This window comes from Pogonomyrmex barbatus, unplaced genomic scaffold, assembly GCF_055798465.1.
Source record: "Pogonomyrmex barbatus isolate J1 unplaced genomic scaffold, ASM5579846v1 scaffold11, whole genome shotgun sequence".
Taxonomy (NCBI): domain Eukaryota; kingdom Metazoa; phylum Arthropoda; class Insecta; order Hymenoptera; family Formicidae; genus Pogonomyrmex; species Pogonomyrmex barbatus.
In genome coordinates this window covers 7,285,799-7,303,771 of record NW_028297107.1, presented here as the reverse complement: position 1 = coordinate 7,303,771, position 17,973 = coordinate 7,285,799, and the positions used below count along the sequence as shown (strand labels likewise).

The 17,973-nt window shown below is 43.6% G+C and overlaps 2 protein-coding genes across 2 annotated transcripts; both read right to left on the bottom strand.

Moving 5' to 3' along the window:
* Positions 1–8,075: 8,075 nt before the first annotated feature.
* LOC148937758 (uncharacterized) lies at positions 8,076–10,918 on the bottom strand. The gene is made up of 6 exons (XM_089071191.1): positions 10,840–10,918; positions 10,380–10,750; positions 9,949–10,265; positions 9,492–9,827; positions 8,879–9,333; positions 8,076–8,578 (listed from the first exon to the last, which is right to left on the bottom strand). The coding sequence occupies exons 1-6, from the start codon at positions 10,916–10,918 to the stop codon at positions 8,076–8,078; spliced, it is 2,061 nt and encodes a 686-aa protein (XP_088927317.1).
* Positions 10,919–14,173: 3,255 nt separating this feature from the next.
* LOC105433687 (stromelysin-1-like) lies at positions 14,174–14,629 on the bottom strand. Its single transcript, XM_011649095.2, has one exon. It carries the CDS (start codon positions 14,627–14,629, stop codon positions 14,174–14,176), a length of 456 nt encoding a protein of 151 aa, XP_011647397.2.
* Positions 14,630–17,973: the final 3,344 nt, after the last annotated feature.

Below are 17,973 nucleotides of genomic sequence, written 5' to 3'. Positions count from 1 at the left end.
GCAGCGCCGAACGGAACACCGCACGGCCGCAACAATATCTAATCATCAAGGATCAGGAACGTTTTTAAAATCTTTTTAAATAATTGTTGGTAATGAAAAAAATTTATAAAAAGGTTTGTTTTTTCTCATTTATATATATATATATATTTTATATATAAATATATATATATATATATATATATTCTCATTTATATATATATATATATTTATATATAAAATATTCATATATAATAACGGCTAAGATACAAACTTCCGCAAAAGCATACGAGGTAAGCTTTTCATACTTTTTCTTTTATTGTGTGATCCACTATATAGTCTCTGCAGTGTCCAATTAAAAATCAAAACTACTTGTATTTTAAAGTAAAAAATTATTTTTTAAAAGGTTTAGATAAATTATTGGATCGAGACTATTGCCATTATAATCAAAACATTATATAGAACATGAGTTGAACATAATTTTATATTTTGAGAAACGTGGGGTGTAATATCATTAGTAATAAAGATTTTGAACAAAACAGAACTGTTATGGTCTTCAATATTTGAACACTTATTTGATTTATTTAAGAAATGGCTTATAAGTTAATATTACACTTATATAATATTAATATTAATTACATTTTATTTTTATATTTCATTATATATATTTTATTGCATTTTAAGATTTTTGTGGCAAATTTAATGACTTTATGGTTTTTAAATTCAAGAATGAATAAAAAGTATAAAAATTAAATGTCAATTTTATGTTATTTACAATTTGGAAATAATTATTTTAAAAAACTATACAAATTGTTACCATTTTTAAAATATCAAAAATATTATATAATTAATATTTTTTTAACATTATAATTGAAAATTTAAATTTATCTTTACCGAATTAGAAAGGAGATATTTTTGGAATGTTTTTTACATATTGTTTTCAAATAAAAGACGATTAATAAAAGTAAAAAATTATTAATAGATTTTGGCTTACTTTTTTACGTTAGAAGAAATAGTTAAATATTTAATAAACAGGTTTTATTTTATATTAAAAACTTGTATTTTGAGAATGTAAGATTGAGATGAAAATAAAGTGAGATATATATTGTAAAAAATGTTTTTGTTATTTGTATTTCCCCAAGCATGTATATAAGTATAGTGGGTAGTATAAAAAAATCCAATTATAGTATAAGCAATGAATCTGATTATAATATAAGCAATGAATCTGATATATAATAGTTTAAAACAATCTAATATATGATACAATAATTGAAAATAATCTGATATATGATATAAATCGTTAACGCGATATTACAGTTCGGTGATACATTCCTATCGTTTCGACCAGTCGTACAGTTTGCATACGTTCTCCACAGCGCAATGCTTCGCGTGACGCTTGCAGTGGAATGTCGTCCAAGATGCTTAGACGTCCTATATCCTCGAAATCCGCGTCGATAGCCTCGACGATCACGTCGTGGTCCATGATGACGTCGCAACCGAAAATCTCCTCTAACCACTTCTTTTTCTCCAAGCCTTTGACGTACATTCGTTTAAGCGCGTCTCGCGATTGATCGCACACGCCGCTTCGAATCACGTGTTTCGAGAGTCTGTATGCGACGTCGCCGTCGCTCCACTGCAAGCCGTGATGATTGGAGGTTATCCAGCACGCTTTAGATTTTTCCGTCTTTGTAAGAAGATTCCAGGGAAACTTGCTTCTTGAAACATTTGATGAATCAGCTCTTTTCCATTTTTTAATATCGCCACCTCTTTAACTATAAATTTCTCCCGAACGATAAAACCTTGCAGATCAACGAAGATCGGTACGTTCGGCATCGTCGCGAGAATTCGATAATCACTGCGCTTTGCGCTTCGCTCTTCTTTATACATTCGTTATCGCTATCGCATAGGGAAAACCACGATTTCCTGTTTTTTTCGCGCTCCGCTCTTCCTTATACATTCTTCCTTATACATAATCGATATCGCGTAGAGAAAACCGCGGTTTCCTGTTTTTTTACGTGAGTTTACGTACGACGTTCGTCAGCGGATTATATTCTATTATATTATAATATTATATATTCTATTATATTATAATATATAATATAATAATTCTATCGTGAATGATGAGACAATAAGCCGTTGTGTTAGCCGGAACGTTCTCTTTGCATTCGAATTCTACGCGAACGTCGACGGTGGCGCTCTTGATTGATTCGTTCTGGCGGGAGCAATCAGTGACCACGAGCGGACCGTATTGCAGAAATCTAGTGACAGTCATGAATAGTTCGCAGGTCTCGCACCCGTAATACGCCTTTCGAAATTTCAAATACATATCGTACAGCACTGCGAACTTATTACGCTCGAAATGTAGATTCATATCGTCGTAGGGATAGAACTCGGAATTCAAATAGAGTTTTACATTAGTCAGCTTGCAAACGTCGAATTTAGAAACGTCTTCCGACGGTACGTTTTTCCTTCCGGTCTGTAGCGCGAAAATCATATATCGCGGTTTCTCCAATTGCGTTGTCGCTTTTACCGCCCACGAATGCTTGGTCGTACTTTGCAACAGTGGAAATTCGTACAGATCCTACAAACGAAAATGTTCAGATCGTCCGCTGTCCAGCAGAAGCAACAGTTTATTAACGTCATTCAGTATCACGTGTGGCATTCGCCACTGTATTCTCAACAACGTGATCTTCGATCTCTGATCTGAATGCGCCACGACGCAATTGTTATCGTTGCGCGTATCAGAATGAGTTCGTGTCGCGCGTTTATCACTATGCGTTTGTAATCCTCACAGAAACCGAGGAGTTGAGAGGCACGCAAAAGTTGAAATCGTCCAATGCTATAGGCGATATTTCTCATCCGGTGTTCTGTAAAGCTCTATCTCTCTCGTAGCTTAACGATAGTTTTTTATCAAGGTCGTTATCCCAACGTTTCTGTTCTTATCGATCTCCACGCCATTGAGCTCGTATCTATATCTCGTCGAACATAAACACGACGCAGTTGTTGACTAGCTTCGTTCTCGTAACTTCCTTCGCCGTACCTTCCTTCGCCGTGCCTTCCTTCGCGCTCTCTCTCGTCGCGAACTTTCCCTCGATGTACAGAAAACTTTCGCACGGCAACGTCTACAGATCCTGTTGTTGTATAGATATTCGTATCTCGTCGCTGTATCCGAACGTGATGTTAGCGTACGGATTGTAAGTGTGGGTTTCTATTCTCACGGTACGATCGTCAAAGATCGGGGCACCTCCGATACTTAAAATGTCGCTCGACATGTCGATTCTTCACGACGAAACCTAAAAATCTTAAAAACGCGACGTTCGTGGTGTTCAACTCGTTCGCTCTTCCCTCGCGCACCTTCCTCGCGTCATTTTGCGGTAGGATCACGGATGTAGCGTTTGCGTCTTCTCCTTCTCTTGCGTACCACTCGTTCAGAACGAGCATCTTTCGCTCTCGCGCATCTCTCTAATGCCTTCGTCGTCGCACATGAAGTCGTGCCGTTATCTCCTCTCCGCGAAAGTCGATCGGTCTCCCATCCTGATCCACGACTCGAAGCGTGATATCGGTAACGTTTCGCGCGATGATCGGAAAGTAAATGATCGATGTCAGAGCATTCGACAGTTTATATCCCGGAGGAACGTTCGGAGAAAACTCGTGTATCGTGTGAACCGGTTCGTTGCTGTACGCACCCGCGGTGATATTGCACTCCACCCGAATGATATTCATGCCCATGATATTTACGGGCCCGTCGGATGTGTGCCATTTGTTCGGTCGTAGCACGCGCGACGACCAGAATCCCAGGAGCGAACCGATGTTGTTCGGTTTCACGAAATCGATTTGATGCTCGCACCTGATCTCGCTTCTCATGATGTTCTCATTGGCGCGAATGATCAGAGACCGCTCGTCCTCTTGCTTTCGTCGATCCTTTGCTTTTTAGAGGCGTTCAGATATCTGTCTACCGCGCTTAATTCGTACGAACTTTCAGGAATCACGATCGTTTTGTCATCGTAATAGAACTTATTATTTGCGGAATCGACGTTCAGTATAGTGTTGTACGTCTCGAAATTCGTGAGACCTAACTCGTAATCGTCGTCGCTCAGATGTAAGGCGGGAAAATAGCACGTCGTGAGGATGCTATTCTTACTGGTGAACGAAAGGCTCAGCGACATCATGACCGATCCTCGAGAGAAATCGCTAGCACAACTGACCTCAGATGATCTGATCGACATGATGACAGTATTACGACGTAAAAACCGAAGTGAACGTTCTGCGACTTCGAGAAGAAGAGAGAGGTCTCGCTCGTCGATCACGACAAACGAATAGAGACGAGAGACGCGATGGAATGAGAGCTCGAGAAACGGGACGAATCGCGAGAGAAAGATCTGAGAGAGATCCGAAAGATCATCGAGACGCTCGATGACGCTCAAGAGAAACGAATGCGAAATCTAGAGGAATCACTGCGACAGATCGAGGAGAGGAGGGAGGCCTCGCTCGATCTCGATAAACGAATAAGGGAAACGGAACAAGCGTTCGATAAACGAAACAACCAACGAATTAAAGACATGTCCATGTTTCAACGTGCGCTAGGATGAACGGGGGAAAAACAGGACAAACTGCGAGCTAAAGATTCGAGCGAAATCCGAAAGACCGTCGAGACGCTCGGCGACGTTCAGGAGAAACGAACGCAGATCCTAGAGGAATCACTGCGAAATCTAGAGAAATCCCTGCGAAACGAGCTCGATGCGTCGTCGATGAGCAGCGAGAGAATATCGACGAACATGGAGAATCTTGCGCGTAGCGTGACGGATCTGACGAGGATCGCGAGAGAACTAACGGACAAAGCGGTAACGAGAGAGACGCTGGACAAGACGCTGGCCTCGTTGAACGTGGATAAAATAGTGACTAGAGAAACGATAAACGAATTACTAGTCGCACTAAAAATGGATATTCCAAATACCATGAAATACACGATTAACGTTTGGAACGAGGAACAGGAGCAAATGCGCGAAGTGACGAGCACGAATAAAACCAACGCGAATCGCGCCTCCTCGTAAATCAGCGATGAGCGTCGAGAAGAGGAGACTCGGCAAGAAGCTTCACGCACTCGCGCGAAGAAACTTCCCGCGTCGTCGCGTCATGGTGCGCGGTTACGACCACTTGTGATAGGCCAATATGGTCGAGATGCGTCCGCACGCGCGACTAAACAAGGATTACAACTACATAGTGACGGTTATCGACGTGTTGAGCAAGTACGCGTGGGCGGTGCCGCTGAAGAGCAAGAGCGGAAGCGAAGTAGCCACGGCGTTGTCTAAGATATTTCGCGACGACGCTCGACATCCGCAAAATCTACAAACGAACAAAGACAAGGAGTTCTACAATGCTGCCGTAAAAACGGTTATGAACAGGGGCGATATATGTCACTACTCGACGTACTCGGTGATGAAGGCAGTGATTGTGGAGCGATTTAATCGCACGCGCAAGAACAACATGTGGAAGCTCTTCAGGCTCAACGGATCGTACAGATGGCTCAACGTTCTACCGCGTTTAACCTCGGAGTATAACAACTGCGCGTATCGAACTATCGGAATGTGACCGACGGACGTAACTCTCGCCGTTGCCAAGAGACTCCTCTCCACGGTACAGTCACTTGAAAATCGCAGCCCCCGCAAAATTCAAGGTGAATGATCCGGTACGCATCAGCAAGTTCAAAACGATTTTCGAGAAGGGATATACGCCTAACTGGATGACCGAGAATTTTTCGAATCGCTAAGGTGCAACCAATCCCATGACGTATCTGCTGAAAGACTATCGTAAAGAGCCAATAGCCAGAGGATTTTACAAACACGAGTTATTGCGAGTTTCCAATCCCGATATCTATCTCGTAGAGAAAGTGCTACGTAGAAAGAATGATAGAGTTTTCGTCAAATGATTAGGAATGGACAATACACAAAACTCTTGGATTCATAAAACGGCTGTATTGTAATGAATAAAGAATATAAAGTATTACTTATTCTACATTGGTAAAAGTTTTATGTTACATTAGTATCTAATAACGGTATCTTATAATGATCTCACGATAATGTATCGGTGGAATCAGGTATTAAGTATCGCTTGTCGTCGTGAGGATTCAAAGCTAGCTTTAGTTCGGACACGGTGTAAACCTCGTGCAGCATCGAGCGTACGCACGCCTGACGTCTCGATTGATGCGACGATTCGTTCAAGCAACGCGCGAAATCCTCGAATATTAACGTTTTCGTAACAATACTCCTCTTGACGCCCTTTATTCTCTTCGTATCGCTCTTTCCCAGAACTCTCAGAGCGTACATCTTCGCCCTGAGTCCTATAAACTTCGTCATGACCGCTCCATTGTTCTCGTCTTTCAAACCGAGAACCTTCTTGTTCGCGCGCGGTATATCGTACGCGTTGTCGTCGGGATAATCGCTGGTGTCGGATCTCGCGATATCTTGCTTCATATTCTCGTAAACGTTCCGGCATTCCAGAGAATATGGAAAATATATTAGTACAAAAATGTTCTGAGCTTTAGATTTCATATAACCGAAATAACAATTTAAATTTTATATATCTTCCCGCCCTTTTGCGGTTTTAAAGCGTTGACATTTGGCCTTCTAAAATGCCATACGGTTTGGCGTTTGATGCACATAACCTCAAAAATCAGTAGTGTTCACGATAGTAATAACAAAAGAGCATATTCGATTTTCCATCCACTTCGCGTTTCATCTGAAGAAAAATGCTGCTGAAGCCACTGCAATGATTTGTGCTTCATATGGAGAGAACGCTGTAAGTCATACTATATGTAAAAGATGGTATCAAAAATTTCGCCAAGGAGATTTCAGTCTTGAAGATGAACCGCATGCCAGCTCTCAAAAGATTGAAACGGACGAATTGCAAGCACTGCTGGATATAAACTCTGCACAAACTGAAAAGGAGCTTGCAGAACAGCTTGGCGTTTACGCAGCAAACCATTTCCGTACGTTTACATACGATGGGAAAGATTCAGAAGGAAGGCAGATGGGTTTCGCATGAATTGTCAGAAGACAACAAAAATCGTCGGCGTGACACTGCACTCACTTTGCTTTCAAAGTTCCGGAAAACAGATTTTTTGCACAAAATCATTACAGGCGATGAAAAGTGGATTCTTTATGATAACCCTAAACGTAGAAAATCATGGGTTGACCCTGATCAACCTTCGACATCGATGCCAAAGCCCAATATCCACGCCAAGAAGGTTTTCCTCTGTATCTGATGAGATTGGAAAGGTATATTGTATTACGAGTTGTTACAACCGGGTGAAACAATCACGGCAGACCGCTACCAACAACAATTGACCAATTGAGCGATGCATTAGAAGAAAAGATGCCATTTACTGGCCAAGGACGTCGTAAAATGATCTTGCTTCATGACAATGCTCGACCACATGTTGCGAAAGCGACTCAGGACCATATCTTTGCGTTAGGCTGGGAACTTCTCCCGCACGCGGCGTATAGCCCAGACATGGCGCCTTCCGATTACTACCTATTCCGGTCGCTGCAGTATCATTTGGCTGATACACATTTCGTGAGATTTGAAGAGATACGAAAATGCATTGATGACTTTATCGCTTCGAAGCCGGTGAGCTTCTATAATCAAGGAATTCGCAAGCTACCCGAAAGATGGCAAAAGGTCGTTGATGCAAACGGGGTATATTTCGCTGATTAATTTATTTTTTTGTTTGTTTTTGAATAAAGATTGAATTTTACAAAAAAAAGCCCAGAACTTTTTCGTACACCTATCAAGCTATCGATGTCCGTGTACATGATTTTGCATTTAGAGCGATAAAGCGGCATCATATAATCGTAATGAAAATCATACAATCGCATCTTGGATATCTCTAAAATGCACATACCGACGTAGATTGGTTTGTTAAACTGAATCTCGAGTTTGCGCAACTCGATAGAGATTCTCGTCGAAGACGCTCCTACTGTGAAAATTCGGTTTCGCGATCAGCACCTCCGCGCCATATCTCCCGTCCCAACGCGTCACGAGTCTCACGTCTACGTAATTGCGCACGTTCTCCATTGTTTTGCCGAATAGCGCGTTGTTCATCAGCTTATACAGATTCCTCTCGAACTCGTTGCTCGCGCGAGTTCTCCGTTCCGTATTGAGCTCGATGTACGCAACCAAGGAGATTGCGCGAACCGTAACGCGCGATAGACCTTCGTCACGCGTAAACCATGTCGCACGCACTGCTGAAGATTGCGATAGTGCGTCACGTAATGCGACTTGTCGTAGAACGTGGCGAGTAGCTTTTCGTTTCGATTTCCCGGCGGTCTCTCGCGCGTCGAGCAGAACGAAAGATTCGCGTGATTGTCGTGAAGATATCGCGGATACTCGAGATCGATTTCTAGAATATCGGAATCGATATCGGAATCAGGTGGCACGGACATAACGTCGAGACCCTCGACATCCTCGACCCACTGAAATTCCGCATACGGTAAGGGTTCGCACATGGCCCAACCATAGAGATTGTTCATATCGTAGTACATGTGATACGATGACGGTTGAGGCGAATCGTATGACGATTCATATTGGTTGTTAGTTTGCGCATCTGTTCGAGCATTGGCTCAAACCGCCGCGTATACCGCGCTCTACGAACATCACTATATCGATATCAGTAAGCAGATCGAATCGAACATTCGTGTATTTCCACATAGCGTCTCACGTGTATCCCGTAATGTGAAATAATGCGCTGGATCCAAATCATAATTTTCCATACAGATCTCGAAAATTTTCAAAAACATCTGTCAAGAGAAGCACATCCGTTTTCAAATATAGATCGCTGTACTCGCCGAGAGTTCTCACGCGAAAACGTTACCCTTCGCGCGTGTTCGTAATCGCTAACGCTCACAGTTTCGCCAGTTAAAGAACTGTGAAAGACTTCGATCGGCGGTCTCTAACAGTTTATCAACGATATCGATGTACTCGCTATCGTACAGAAATACGTCCTTGCGCGTGAGCAATTCGAAATCCTCCGCGACGAGATCGGAGAATTCGAATCGTGCGATCCTCAATTTTTCCCGATCTAGATACGAAGCTACTTTTTCTAAACTGGTATTGAGAAACTTAAACGAATCCACGAAACGTAGCTTAACACAATTTTTCCATTTTCCGTACGTCGAATTGTTGACAATTTTCGAAAACGCGATGTAATTCTCCTTAGTCAACGATAACAGATCGACTCTACCCTCGAAAGCATTCGCTACATCCTTGATAATGAAATGCGCGTCGTATAGATTGTGAAAAAAAACGGGAATAACGAACGCGTTCTGATAGTTCAAATTGCAGCTCGCGTGCGCGGGTCCTCTGTACCGTCCGATAAGATGACAGTGATTGCGCACGCGAATATCGTATGACCCAAAGCTCCTTCCGCACACGTGACAATTTGTCGCCTTTTGGAAAGCGCTCCGTTTGTTCGGCGAGAGCTCCGATATCGGTACGCTCGCACACAGAACCTTTCTCACGCGACACGCGAGAGCGTGCAGTTCCTTGACGATCCACGAGACGCAGTCGTCGCCTCGGCGAGATCTATACTCGGATGCGATTCCGTTGTACGCAAATGATATCCCATGCTGAACGCCTTATGATGTTGATAGGCGAATCCACCGAGATCTCCCTTTTCTAAAACGCACTCCAGATCGGCATATACGACGAATCGTAGTCTCTTCTTTTTGTTGTGATTGTGAAAGGAGAGCAACTTGTCGTCTTCGCTCGGAAGAATAACGGCGCAGTCGTTCATTCTTCCGCACTCGACGCTATGCGCGACCAATTTCTCGTTCGAGTAAAAATAATGTAGACATCTGAAAAATACAATTTATAATTAATATAAAATTTATCTCGCGACAAGCATAATTTCTCTCTTACGCTTATCGGTCGCATATGTATTTTTTTTCCTTATGTTTGTTTATTTGCGACGTTAACAGTCGAGACAGGTGCTTTATCCATACGAAGTGACCGACGTTATCACCGCGCCGCTCGTTCGACAGATAGAGCAAATTTACGTGCGTTATCTTCTTGTTCCCCGTGAGCGACAAGGGTACGATCATGATACCGTTCCTCTCCCTTTTCTCTGGAATGGCAAATACGTTGATAGACACATTGTTAAGACGTTCGAACCTAGCGATGTTTCGTAGCGTCATAGGAAAGTCGATACCATCGAAATTCAGCACCAACGAATAGTGAGGATACGACGACGGTCTGTCCGAGTGTAGATCAACGGGATATAGGGCTATTACCGCCTACGCGAAGCACGCGTTGTCGTTTGAACGTATGTTAATCACGGCTCTTTTATATCTTATATTCGGAGGAAGTGACATCCAACATTCAGCGTGTATAGGATTACACTTGTTCACATTGATCATCAAATTTATTATCCGAAGTAACGCCCAACCGCTGTCACGTTCCTGAAATTCCTCCAGCGACGTGCGAATGCTCTTAACAGCTCTCTTATTATTCGCGACGAACTCCCCGTGAAACACGGTGTTGACCTTTAAACACGCGTGCATATCGAGATCGACTCGCACTCGCTCGAGCACCATGGCCCTCGCGTCCTCGAAAAACCATCGGGGTTCGACGTACTCAATGTTTATCACAGCACCCGTTCGTACGCGATTCGCGAAGACCGTCTCGATATTCACCCATTCAAATCCCTTTGAATCATCGTATCCTGCATCCAAGTAACCAAAACGTCGACTCAAAGCGAGTCTCGCACCCTTCAACTGCGCTATTCGAGAGACCAGAGAATTTATCGTTCCGGTAAAGGATCGACTCTATTCTCATATCTATCTCTCAAGACCTCGAGACACTCAATACACTCCTGTTTCCAAACACGATAGGCGCACATCCCTTCAACCCCCGCTGCGCGTTCGAGAAGATCGCGACTCTTCTCCATATCGCAACCTCCCACATAGTGTTACCCAAACCGTCCGTAGGAACGACGAATTTAACGTCTCGAAATTTCCTCTCTCGCTGTTCTCTCGTAGATCACCGCTCTGTCACTCAGAGCGAGCAACGTTTCGATCCACAGTTTCTCTCGCGGGCTTTCCGTATCGATTTCCCGTCGCAAGTGATACGTGACCACGTTCCAGCGAACGTCTTCTCTCATCACGATCCACTCCTCGTCGTTGCCAGGCGCAACAGTCTCGTAACACTCTAAACTATCGTCACTCTCGATAATCAACTCGCAACGATCGTAGTCGTCGAGATCGCGATGCATCACGTTATGATCGAACGCGCGTAAAAGCGGATCATCGCTCTCGCTCGAAGATGAATCGCCGTTAAACGCGACTTCTTCCATATACCACGTTCTTAACAATGGAAAAAACTACCTCTCACGACTAAATATATACTCCGAGGCAGCGTCGAAAACGCGTCAAATCGCAACAATCGCGACATACTGAAATGACAAAACGCGCGGTATTCTATATAATCAGAACGCGCGTCTTCCCGTCGCTGCGAAAACAGGACGCGCTAAACCCCGCGGAAAAGAACGCGCCTAACCGCAATATTTTGCAAATATCTCTTTCCTCTTTTTACGTTCCTGATAAAATAATACAATAATAAAATAATACAATAATAAGATAATACAATAATAAAAATAATACAATAATAAGATAATACAATAATAAAGATAATACAATAATAAAGATAATACAATGATAAAGATAATACAATGATAAAGATAATACAATAATAAAGATAATACAATAATAAGATAATACAATAATAAGATAATACAACAATAAAATATTCTCTCGTCATTATTAACACTCCTACGACGATTCCCTTCTCGCGCGACTCCCACCTTTCATATATTCCCGATACCGTTGTCCTTGATATCGCAAATTGAATCTCTCGTTATTATTAACACTCGTACGACGATTTCCTCCTCGCGCGACTCCACCTCTCGTCTCTCATACGTTCCCGATAATATAACGTCACCCTCGGTATCGCAAATTGAAGACTTCCGGCGCGTCGCCCGATCCGCCTCTCGTCTCCGCGATATGCAAACGAACGAGGAAAAAAACTTTGTCTCTCGCGGTTAGTCTTAATCTCATATATATTCATATATACAATCTATAGTTATATTACGATTATAGTACATAATTATATGCATGCACACTTAGTTGCGCTAATTGATGCCAACGCGCTCTCTTCTTTTTCTCTCCTCCTCGTACGCGGCTGAAATGGTACCGCTTTTCCTCCAATACTTGCGATGAACGCAAAAAAACATTTCGTCGTCATCGTTGTCGTTAAATACGTCGTAATAGCCGCTTTCATGAAAGTTCACTATGTATTCCTGTCATCTGCTAATCTCGATCGGTTTCTTCTTTTCGTAGAGTACCTTCAATAAAAGATTATATGCCATCCCTCGATAGTGATGACATACACACGTACACACATATCTCTATTACCTTTTTAGGTGAAATCTCACGCTGAGCCGGAAATCGACAACCGCGCCTCTTTAACTGGTTAGAAATCGAAGTGTATTGTCCTCTCACGACGTACTCCGTCACATTGACCGATGGATACGTCGTTATGTTTCGCAATGGAGAAGATGTTAGGTCATCCAGAGAATAGCACCAACACATCTCATCATCATCGATTCGTGTCTCGCACAGCTGGCACCGATTCACTACTTTGACGGTTCTCGCCATCGTAAGCACGACGACAAGTATCACTCAAAAGAATCACTTCGACGACGCGTCAAACCGCAATGTTCTACAAAACAGGACGAGCGGCACGTGTTATATCCTCATACACTAGACACAGAACACGCCTAAGGCGACGTAAAAAACGCAAACCGCAACATCCTGCAGAACAGGACGCGCTAGACCCCGCGAAAAACGCTAAGGCAGCGTCGAAAACGCGCTCGGGGTTACGCGGGAAGCGCTAGATCCCGCGGAAAACACTAGGGCAGCGTCGAAGACGGGGAGGACGAGCGGTACACGTTACATCCCCAGAGACAACGCCTAGGGGAAACCGACCCGGGGAAACCCCGCGACCGCCGTGGAAGACCTTACCGACCAAGGAGGATAAACCTACCCCGACGACCGCCAGAGGGATCCACCGTCTCTCCCCCGAATACAAACCCCCTGGAAAAAAAAAACCATCCTTACCGACTCAGGAGAATATTCCTCCGGATACGAAACCCCTGAGGATTCTACGACCCCCTCACCCCCCTTTCCGCCCCGTGGGGGCTAGGACCCTCCTTGCTTATCTACTGTCGAGAGATATTTTCGTTCTAGAACTCTGATTAGATTATTCGTACCACTGACGTTGTTATAACTCCATGCGGCCTGTTATCGTCGAGCGTTCTCTTCCTCTTCCTCGCGTCGTCGCTCTCGTCGACTCGATGCGTCTCGGAACCCTGCAAGTGTTCGATACCGTATATCTTTACGACCAGAGAGATCGCGCGATACTGATTGTTCGTAACCGTTTCGCATCCTTTGCTCTATACACTGTATGAAAAATTCCATGCCTCCTCCTCCCTCTCCTCCTCGAAATCATCCTCGTTCGAAAATATGTTCCTCATCTGAGTGAGTCTTTTCAGAAGAGCGTGCAATTGTTCTAATAGTCCGTCCCTTGGACGATATCAAAAATCTCCGCATCGAATTTACCGGCCATAATTATACTTCTGGTAAACTCGTTGTACTTGAAGAACTGTCGTTTAACGATAAAGTACAGATTATTGTCGATATATCGAACGGCTGACTTTACGGCGGGTGGAATCCCCGGAAATATCGCGTGCAACGAGTTATGTCTGACGGCTATCATCGAGCAGTCGTCGATGTTGGCCACGATCTTATCGTGTTGTAAATCGCGAACGTTCGTCCCGTTAATATTAACTACAGTGTTAATTTTCGCGTAAGGAGGAAGATTCATATTCTTCAGTTTCTTCGGCCAACCCGGTACCAGCTCGAAATTCGGATATTCTGCCATGTAAACTGTATTGTCTACGAACAATACGAGTTGGCATGAGGGTCGTCGATACGCGCCTGCCAAACGCGTAAAATTATCGAGAAGGAAACGGACGCAGATAGTCCGTCAGTAACAACGATCTGTCGTAAGATTTTCCGTTTACGCCGACCGACCATAAATGGCGTCGATACGCCACGTACATTCTGTCTTCTAACATCGCGACGCGTCACAATGCGCACAGATCCACGTTCGTCAAGTTTGTATCGCGCATCGCGATCGTGGTCGTCGCTATGGTCGTCGTCGTTGGCACCGATCTCGAGACTTTGCTCTTATTCTTTAAACCGTATAAATTCTGAATAGCGAGAAAATCCGCCTCGCTCAAACGGATGAGAAAAGTCTTAGAGGGAACGAAGGCGTACATTATCGAATTCTTCTGAGGACTGTGGTGTAATTCTAACGCGTGGCCGATCTGCGTCAATGTATGCAGTAGATAATCATTAGGATTAGCGGTCAGCTCGATGTGCCATTTCTCCGCGTTATCTACGTACACCTCCGACACTTCGGACGATAGTAAAAGAGCATGAGTTAGCACGTTACCTGGTCCGTCCAGCAACGGACATATTCGGTTACCGCGATGTCGAGGATTTACGAATGTGTGAAAGTCCTCCTGAAACGATAGCATGATATCGGGATTCATTGAATCGCGCTCGAACGTCAACGAGGAATTCGCTGCCTACATCTCGAACGCGATCTCGGTGACTAGAACGCTCTCGCTCGCCAGGTGAAAGTTCCAAGCGAGGTGCGTCTTCGCCCATTTCCTCGGAAACTTGTCCAAAATAGAATTCGATATATTTCTGACATCCACATCACGGTTTACGCATCTGTTTCAATGTAGCGTCGTTAAGAAGGTATTACCAGGTATACCCATTACCAGGTATACGGTAATACTCCTGAAAAAACGCGATCACATATCTCAGAATCAACGTCGCGTTATCGGACGATATCGTTTGCACGTTATCGCCGTCCAAGTATTCGATAGGTTTGCAAAAACCGAATTGCCTCCTCGTCGCTATCGGCGGCGGAGTTGCGAATCACCGCGATAACGGCCATCGCGCATGCGACTACGCAAGCGTCATCGCGCGAAGCGGAAATCAAATCGACACTGCGCGTCGCCGACCGAAATACGCTCGATCGATGTCGCTATCGGTACGCGTCGCGAGAGATGGTACGCTAACGCGAACCGCGATGAATCGCTCTAATTTTTCATTAATCGCTTAGATCGCTTAACTCTACGCGAAGTTTTTTAACTTTCGTTCGATCGCGCGTTTCTATCTCTAACGACTCGCCAGAACTCCAACCGCAACAAAGATAGTTCGATTTCCTACTCTTCTCGCGCTTTATTCGCGTTATAAAAAAGAAGAAACGCATCTGTCGTCGCGACGAAACTCTACATATGCGAATCGGAAATTTCAACCGCGATTACGATATGATTTTATTAGTTTCTATTTTCTATTTTTTTCACTAAAAAAAATACGTGTCGCGAAAGGTGAAGGCCGACGCGAACTGCGATGAATCATTCTGACCTTTCATTGATCGCTTAGATCGCGCTTAACTCTACGCGAAGTCTTATTTTTTTACTTTCATTCGACTGCGCGCTTCTATCTCTAAGAGTTTTATTAGTTTCTATTCTCTATTGCGCGATAGCGAGATCATTCTCGTCAAACGATCCCAAAGATTCCTCGTCGCGCGATTATACACAAATGATGATCTCGTTAAAGATACACAATATCATTAAAAGAGTAAATAATAGAAAACAAAAAGTAAAAGCATAAACAATGATAAAATAGAAAAAATAAAGAACGATGAAATAAACGATAGACGAATCTTCTATTGCGATCGGACTTCCGGTAGCCGCGCGGTAGCGAGCACGGAAAAGACGCGTCGCGAAATCATCTAAATATTCTTTTTTCCTCATCACTCTTTATCTCTTTCCTCTTTTTACATTCCTAATAAAATATTCTCTCGTTATTATTTACACTCCTCAGATGATTTTTTTCCTCGCGCGACTCCTACCTCTCGTCTCTCATACGTTCCCGATAACGTCACCCTCGGTATCGCAAATTGAAAACTTCCGGCACATCGCTGATCCGCCTCTCGTTTCTGCGATATGTAAACAAACGAGGAAGGGAAAGGAAACTGCGCCTCTGCGGTTAACTAATCACTGTAACAAGGATGCGTATTAATGGCGATTCACATTTTTTATTTTAACCATATCTCGTACATATATATTTGTTTCTATTAATATATATTTATTTTTATTACTATATATGTATTAATATATATTTATTTTTATTACTATATATATATTTTCATTAATATATATTTATTTTTATTAATATATATTTGTATTAATATATATTTTTATACTCATACATATTCATATACATAATTATATTACATAGTTATATATGTGCGCAAACTCGCACACTCTTTTATAGCTTTTATCGCGTTACAATGATTCATCGCGCGTACATAGAGCTCTCTCGCGCATCCCTACTCGACGTTTCTCGCTTTCCCGTGCACTCTCCTCAGATTGTCGGCGGCCCGATCTAGCAACTGTCGCACCAATTTCTTCTTCTTCTGATCCGACGCGGAGTACACAAATTGAATTCTCGCGTGTTTCAGTTGCGCTAATTGATACCAACGCGCTCTTTTTTTTTTCTTTCCTCTTCGTATGCGGCTGACGACACAGTACCACTTTTTCTCCAATACTTGCGATGAATGCAAAACATTTCATCATCATCGTTGTCATTAAATACATCGTAATAATCGCTTTCACGGAAGTTTACCATGTATTCCTGTCATCTACTGATATCGATCGGTTTATCCTTTTCATAGAGGACTTCTGTTGATAGATTGTATGCCATCCCTCGGTAGTGATGACATACACATACCTCTATCACTCTTTTGGGTAAAATCTCATGTTGAAACGGAGATCGACAGCTACGTCTCTTTAAATGATTGGGAGTCGAAGTGTACTGTCTTCATACGACATACTCTGTCACGTTGACTGATGGATACGCCGTCACATTTCGTAATGGAGAAGATGTTAGTTCCTTCAGTGAATGGCACCAGCACATCTCATCATCGTCGAGTATTCTTGTCTCACATTGTTGTCGCACACCGACAATATTTTGACAGCGTAACGACATCGTAACGCAACACACTTTTTGACGTATTACTCAAAAGAATCAATTCGACGACACGCCAAACCGCGGCATTTTAAAAACAGGATGAGCAGCACGCACTAATAATCCGTAATAACTAAAAAACCCGTAGACAACACCTAGACAACCTAGATACAGGACGTGCGCTTAACGTGCGGCATCCTACAAAACAGGACGCGCGCCTTTCCGTCGCCGCGAAAAACAGGAGACACCGCGGAAGACGCTTAGACACAAACGCGCGCCTAACCGCGGCATCCTAAAAAACGGGACGTGCGACGTCTCCGTGGGCGACGCCGAAAAAAAACCGGGCTCCCGACCGCCGAGCTCGCGATCGCCTGGAGGAAATCACCCTGCGATCGCCCGGGGGAAACCACTCCGCGATCGCTCGGGGGAAACTACTCCGCGATCACCCGAGGGGAAACCACCCCGCGACCGCCAAGGGGGAAACCACTCCGCGACCGCCAAGGAGGAAAATCATCCTTACCGATCGAGGAGGAAAAATTTACCCCGGTGACCGCCAGAAGGATCCACCTTCTCCCTTTCGGATGCGAAGCCTCCGGGGATTCTATGACCCCCTGTCCCCGTCACCCCTCCTTTTGCCACGGGAGGCTTAGGGCTTCCCTTGTTTGCCTACTCACAAACATAATGATTATTGTCTTCGTTCTAAGAAAGTAAGACGTAAAGTTGTTCGTATATGTCGTTTCAGTTTTTCTCGTCCTATCACGGAAACATTTGTTATAAGAGATGTCATAAATTCAATAGCAGTTAGGAAACAATTAAAACATAAAAGAAGACTTTA

Excerpts from the sequence above, each read along its gene's own strand:
- LOC148937758 (XM_089071191.1), bottom strand. The coding sequence starts at position 10,918 with ATGGAGAAGAGTCGCGATCTTCTCGAACGCGCAGCGGGGGTTGAAGGG. Across the intron at positions 10,266-10,379 it reads TAATAAATTTGATGATCAAT|GCGGTAATAGCCCTATATCC; the intron begins GTGAACAAGTGT and ends TGCTTCGCGTAG. Across the intron at positions 9,334-9,491 it reads TGCACGCTCTCGCGTGTCGC|AGGACCCGCGCACGCGAGCT; the intron begins GTGAGAAAGGTT and ends CGGACGGTACAG.
- LOC105433687 (XM_011649095.2), bottom strand. The coding sequence starts at position 14,629 with ATGCTATCGTTTCAGGAGGACTTTCACACATTCGTAAATCCTCGACAT.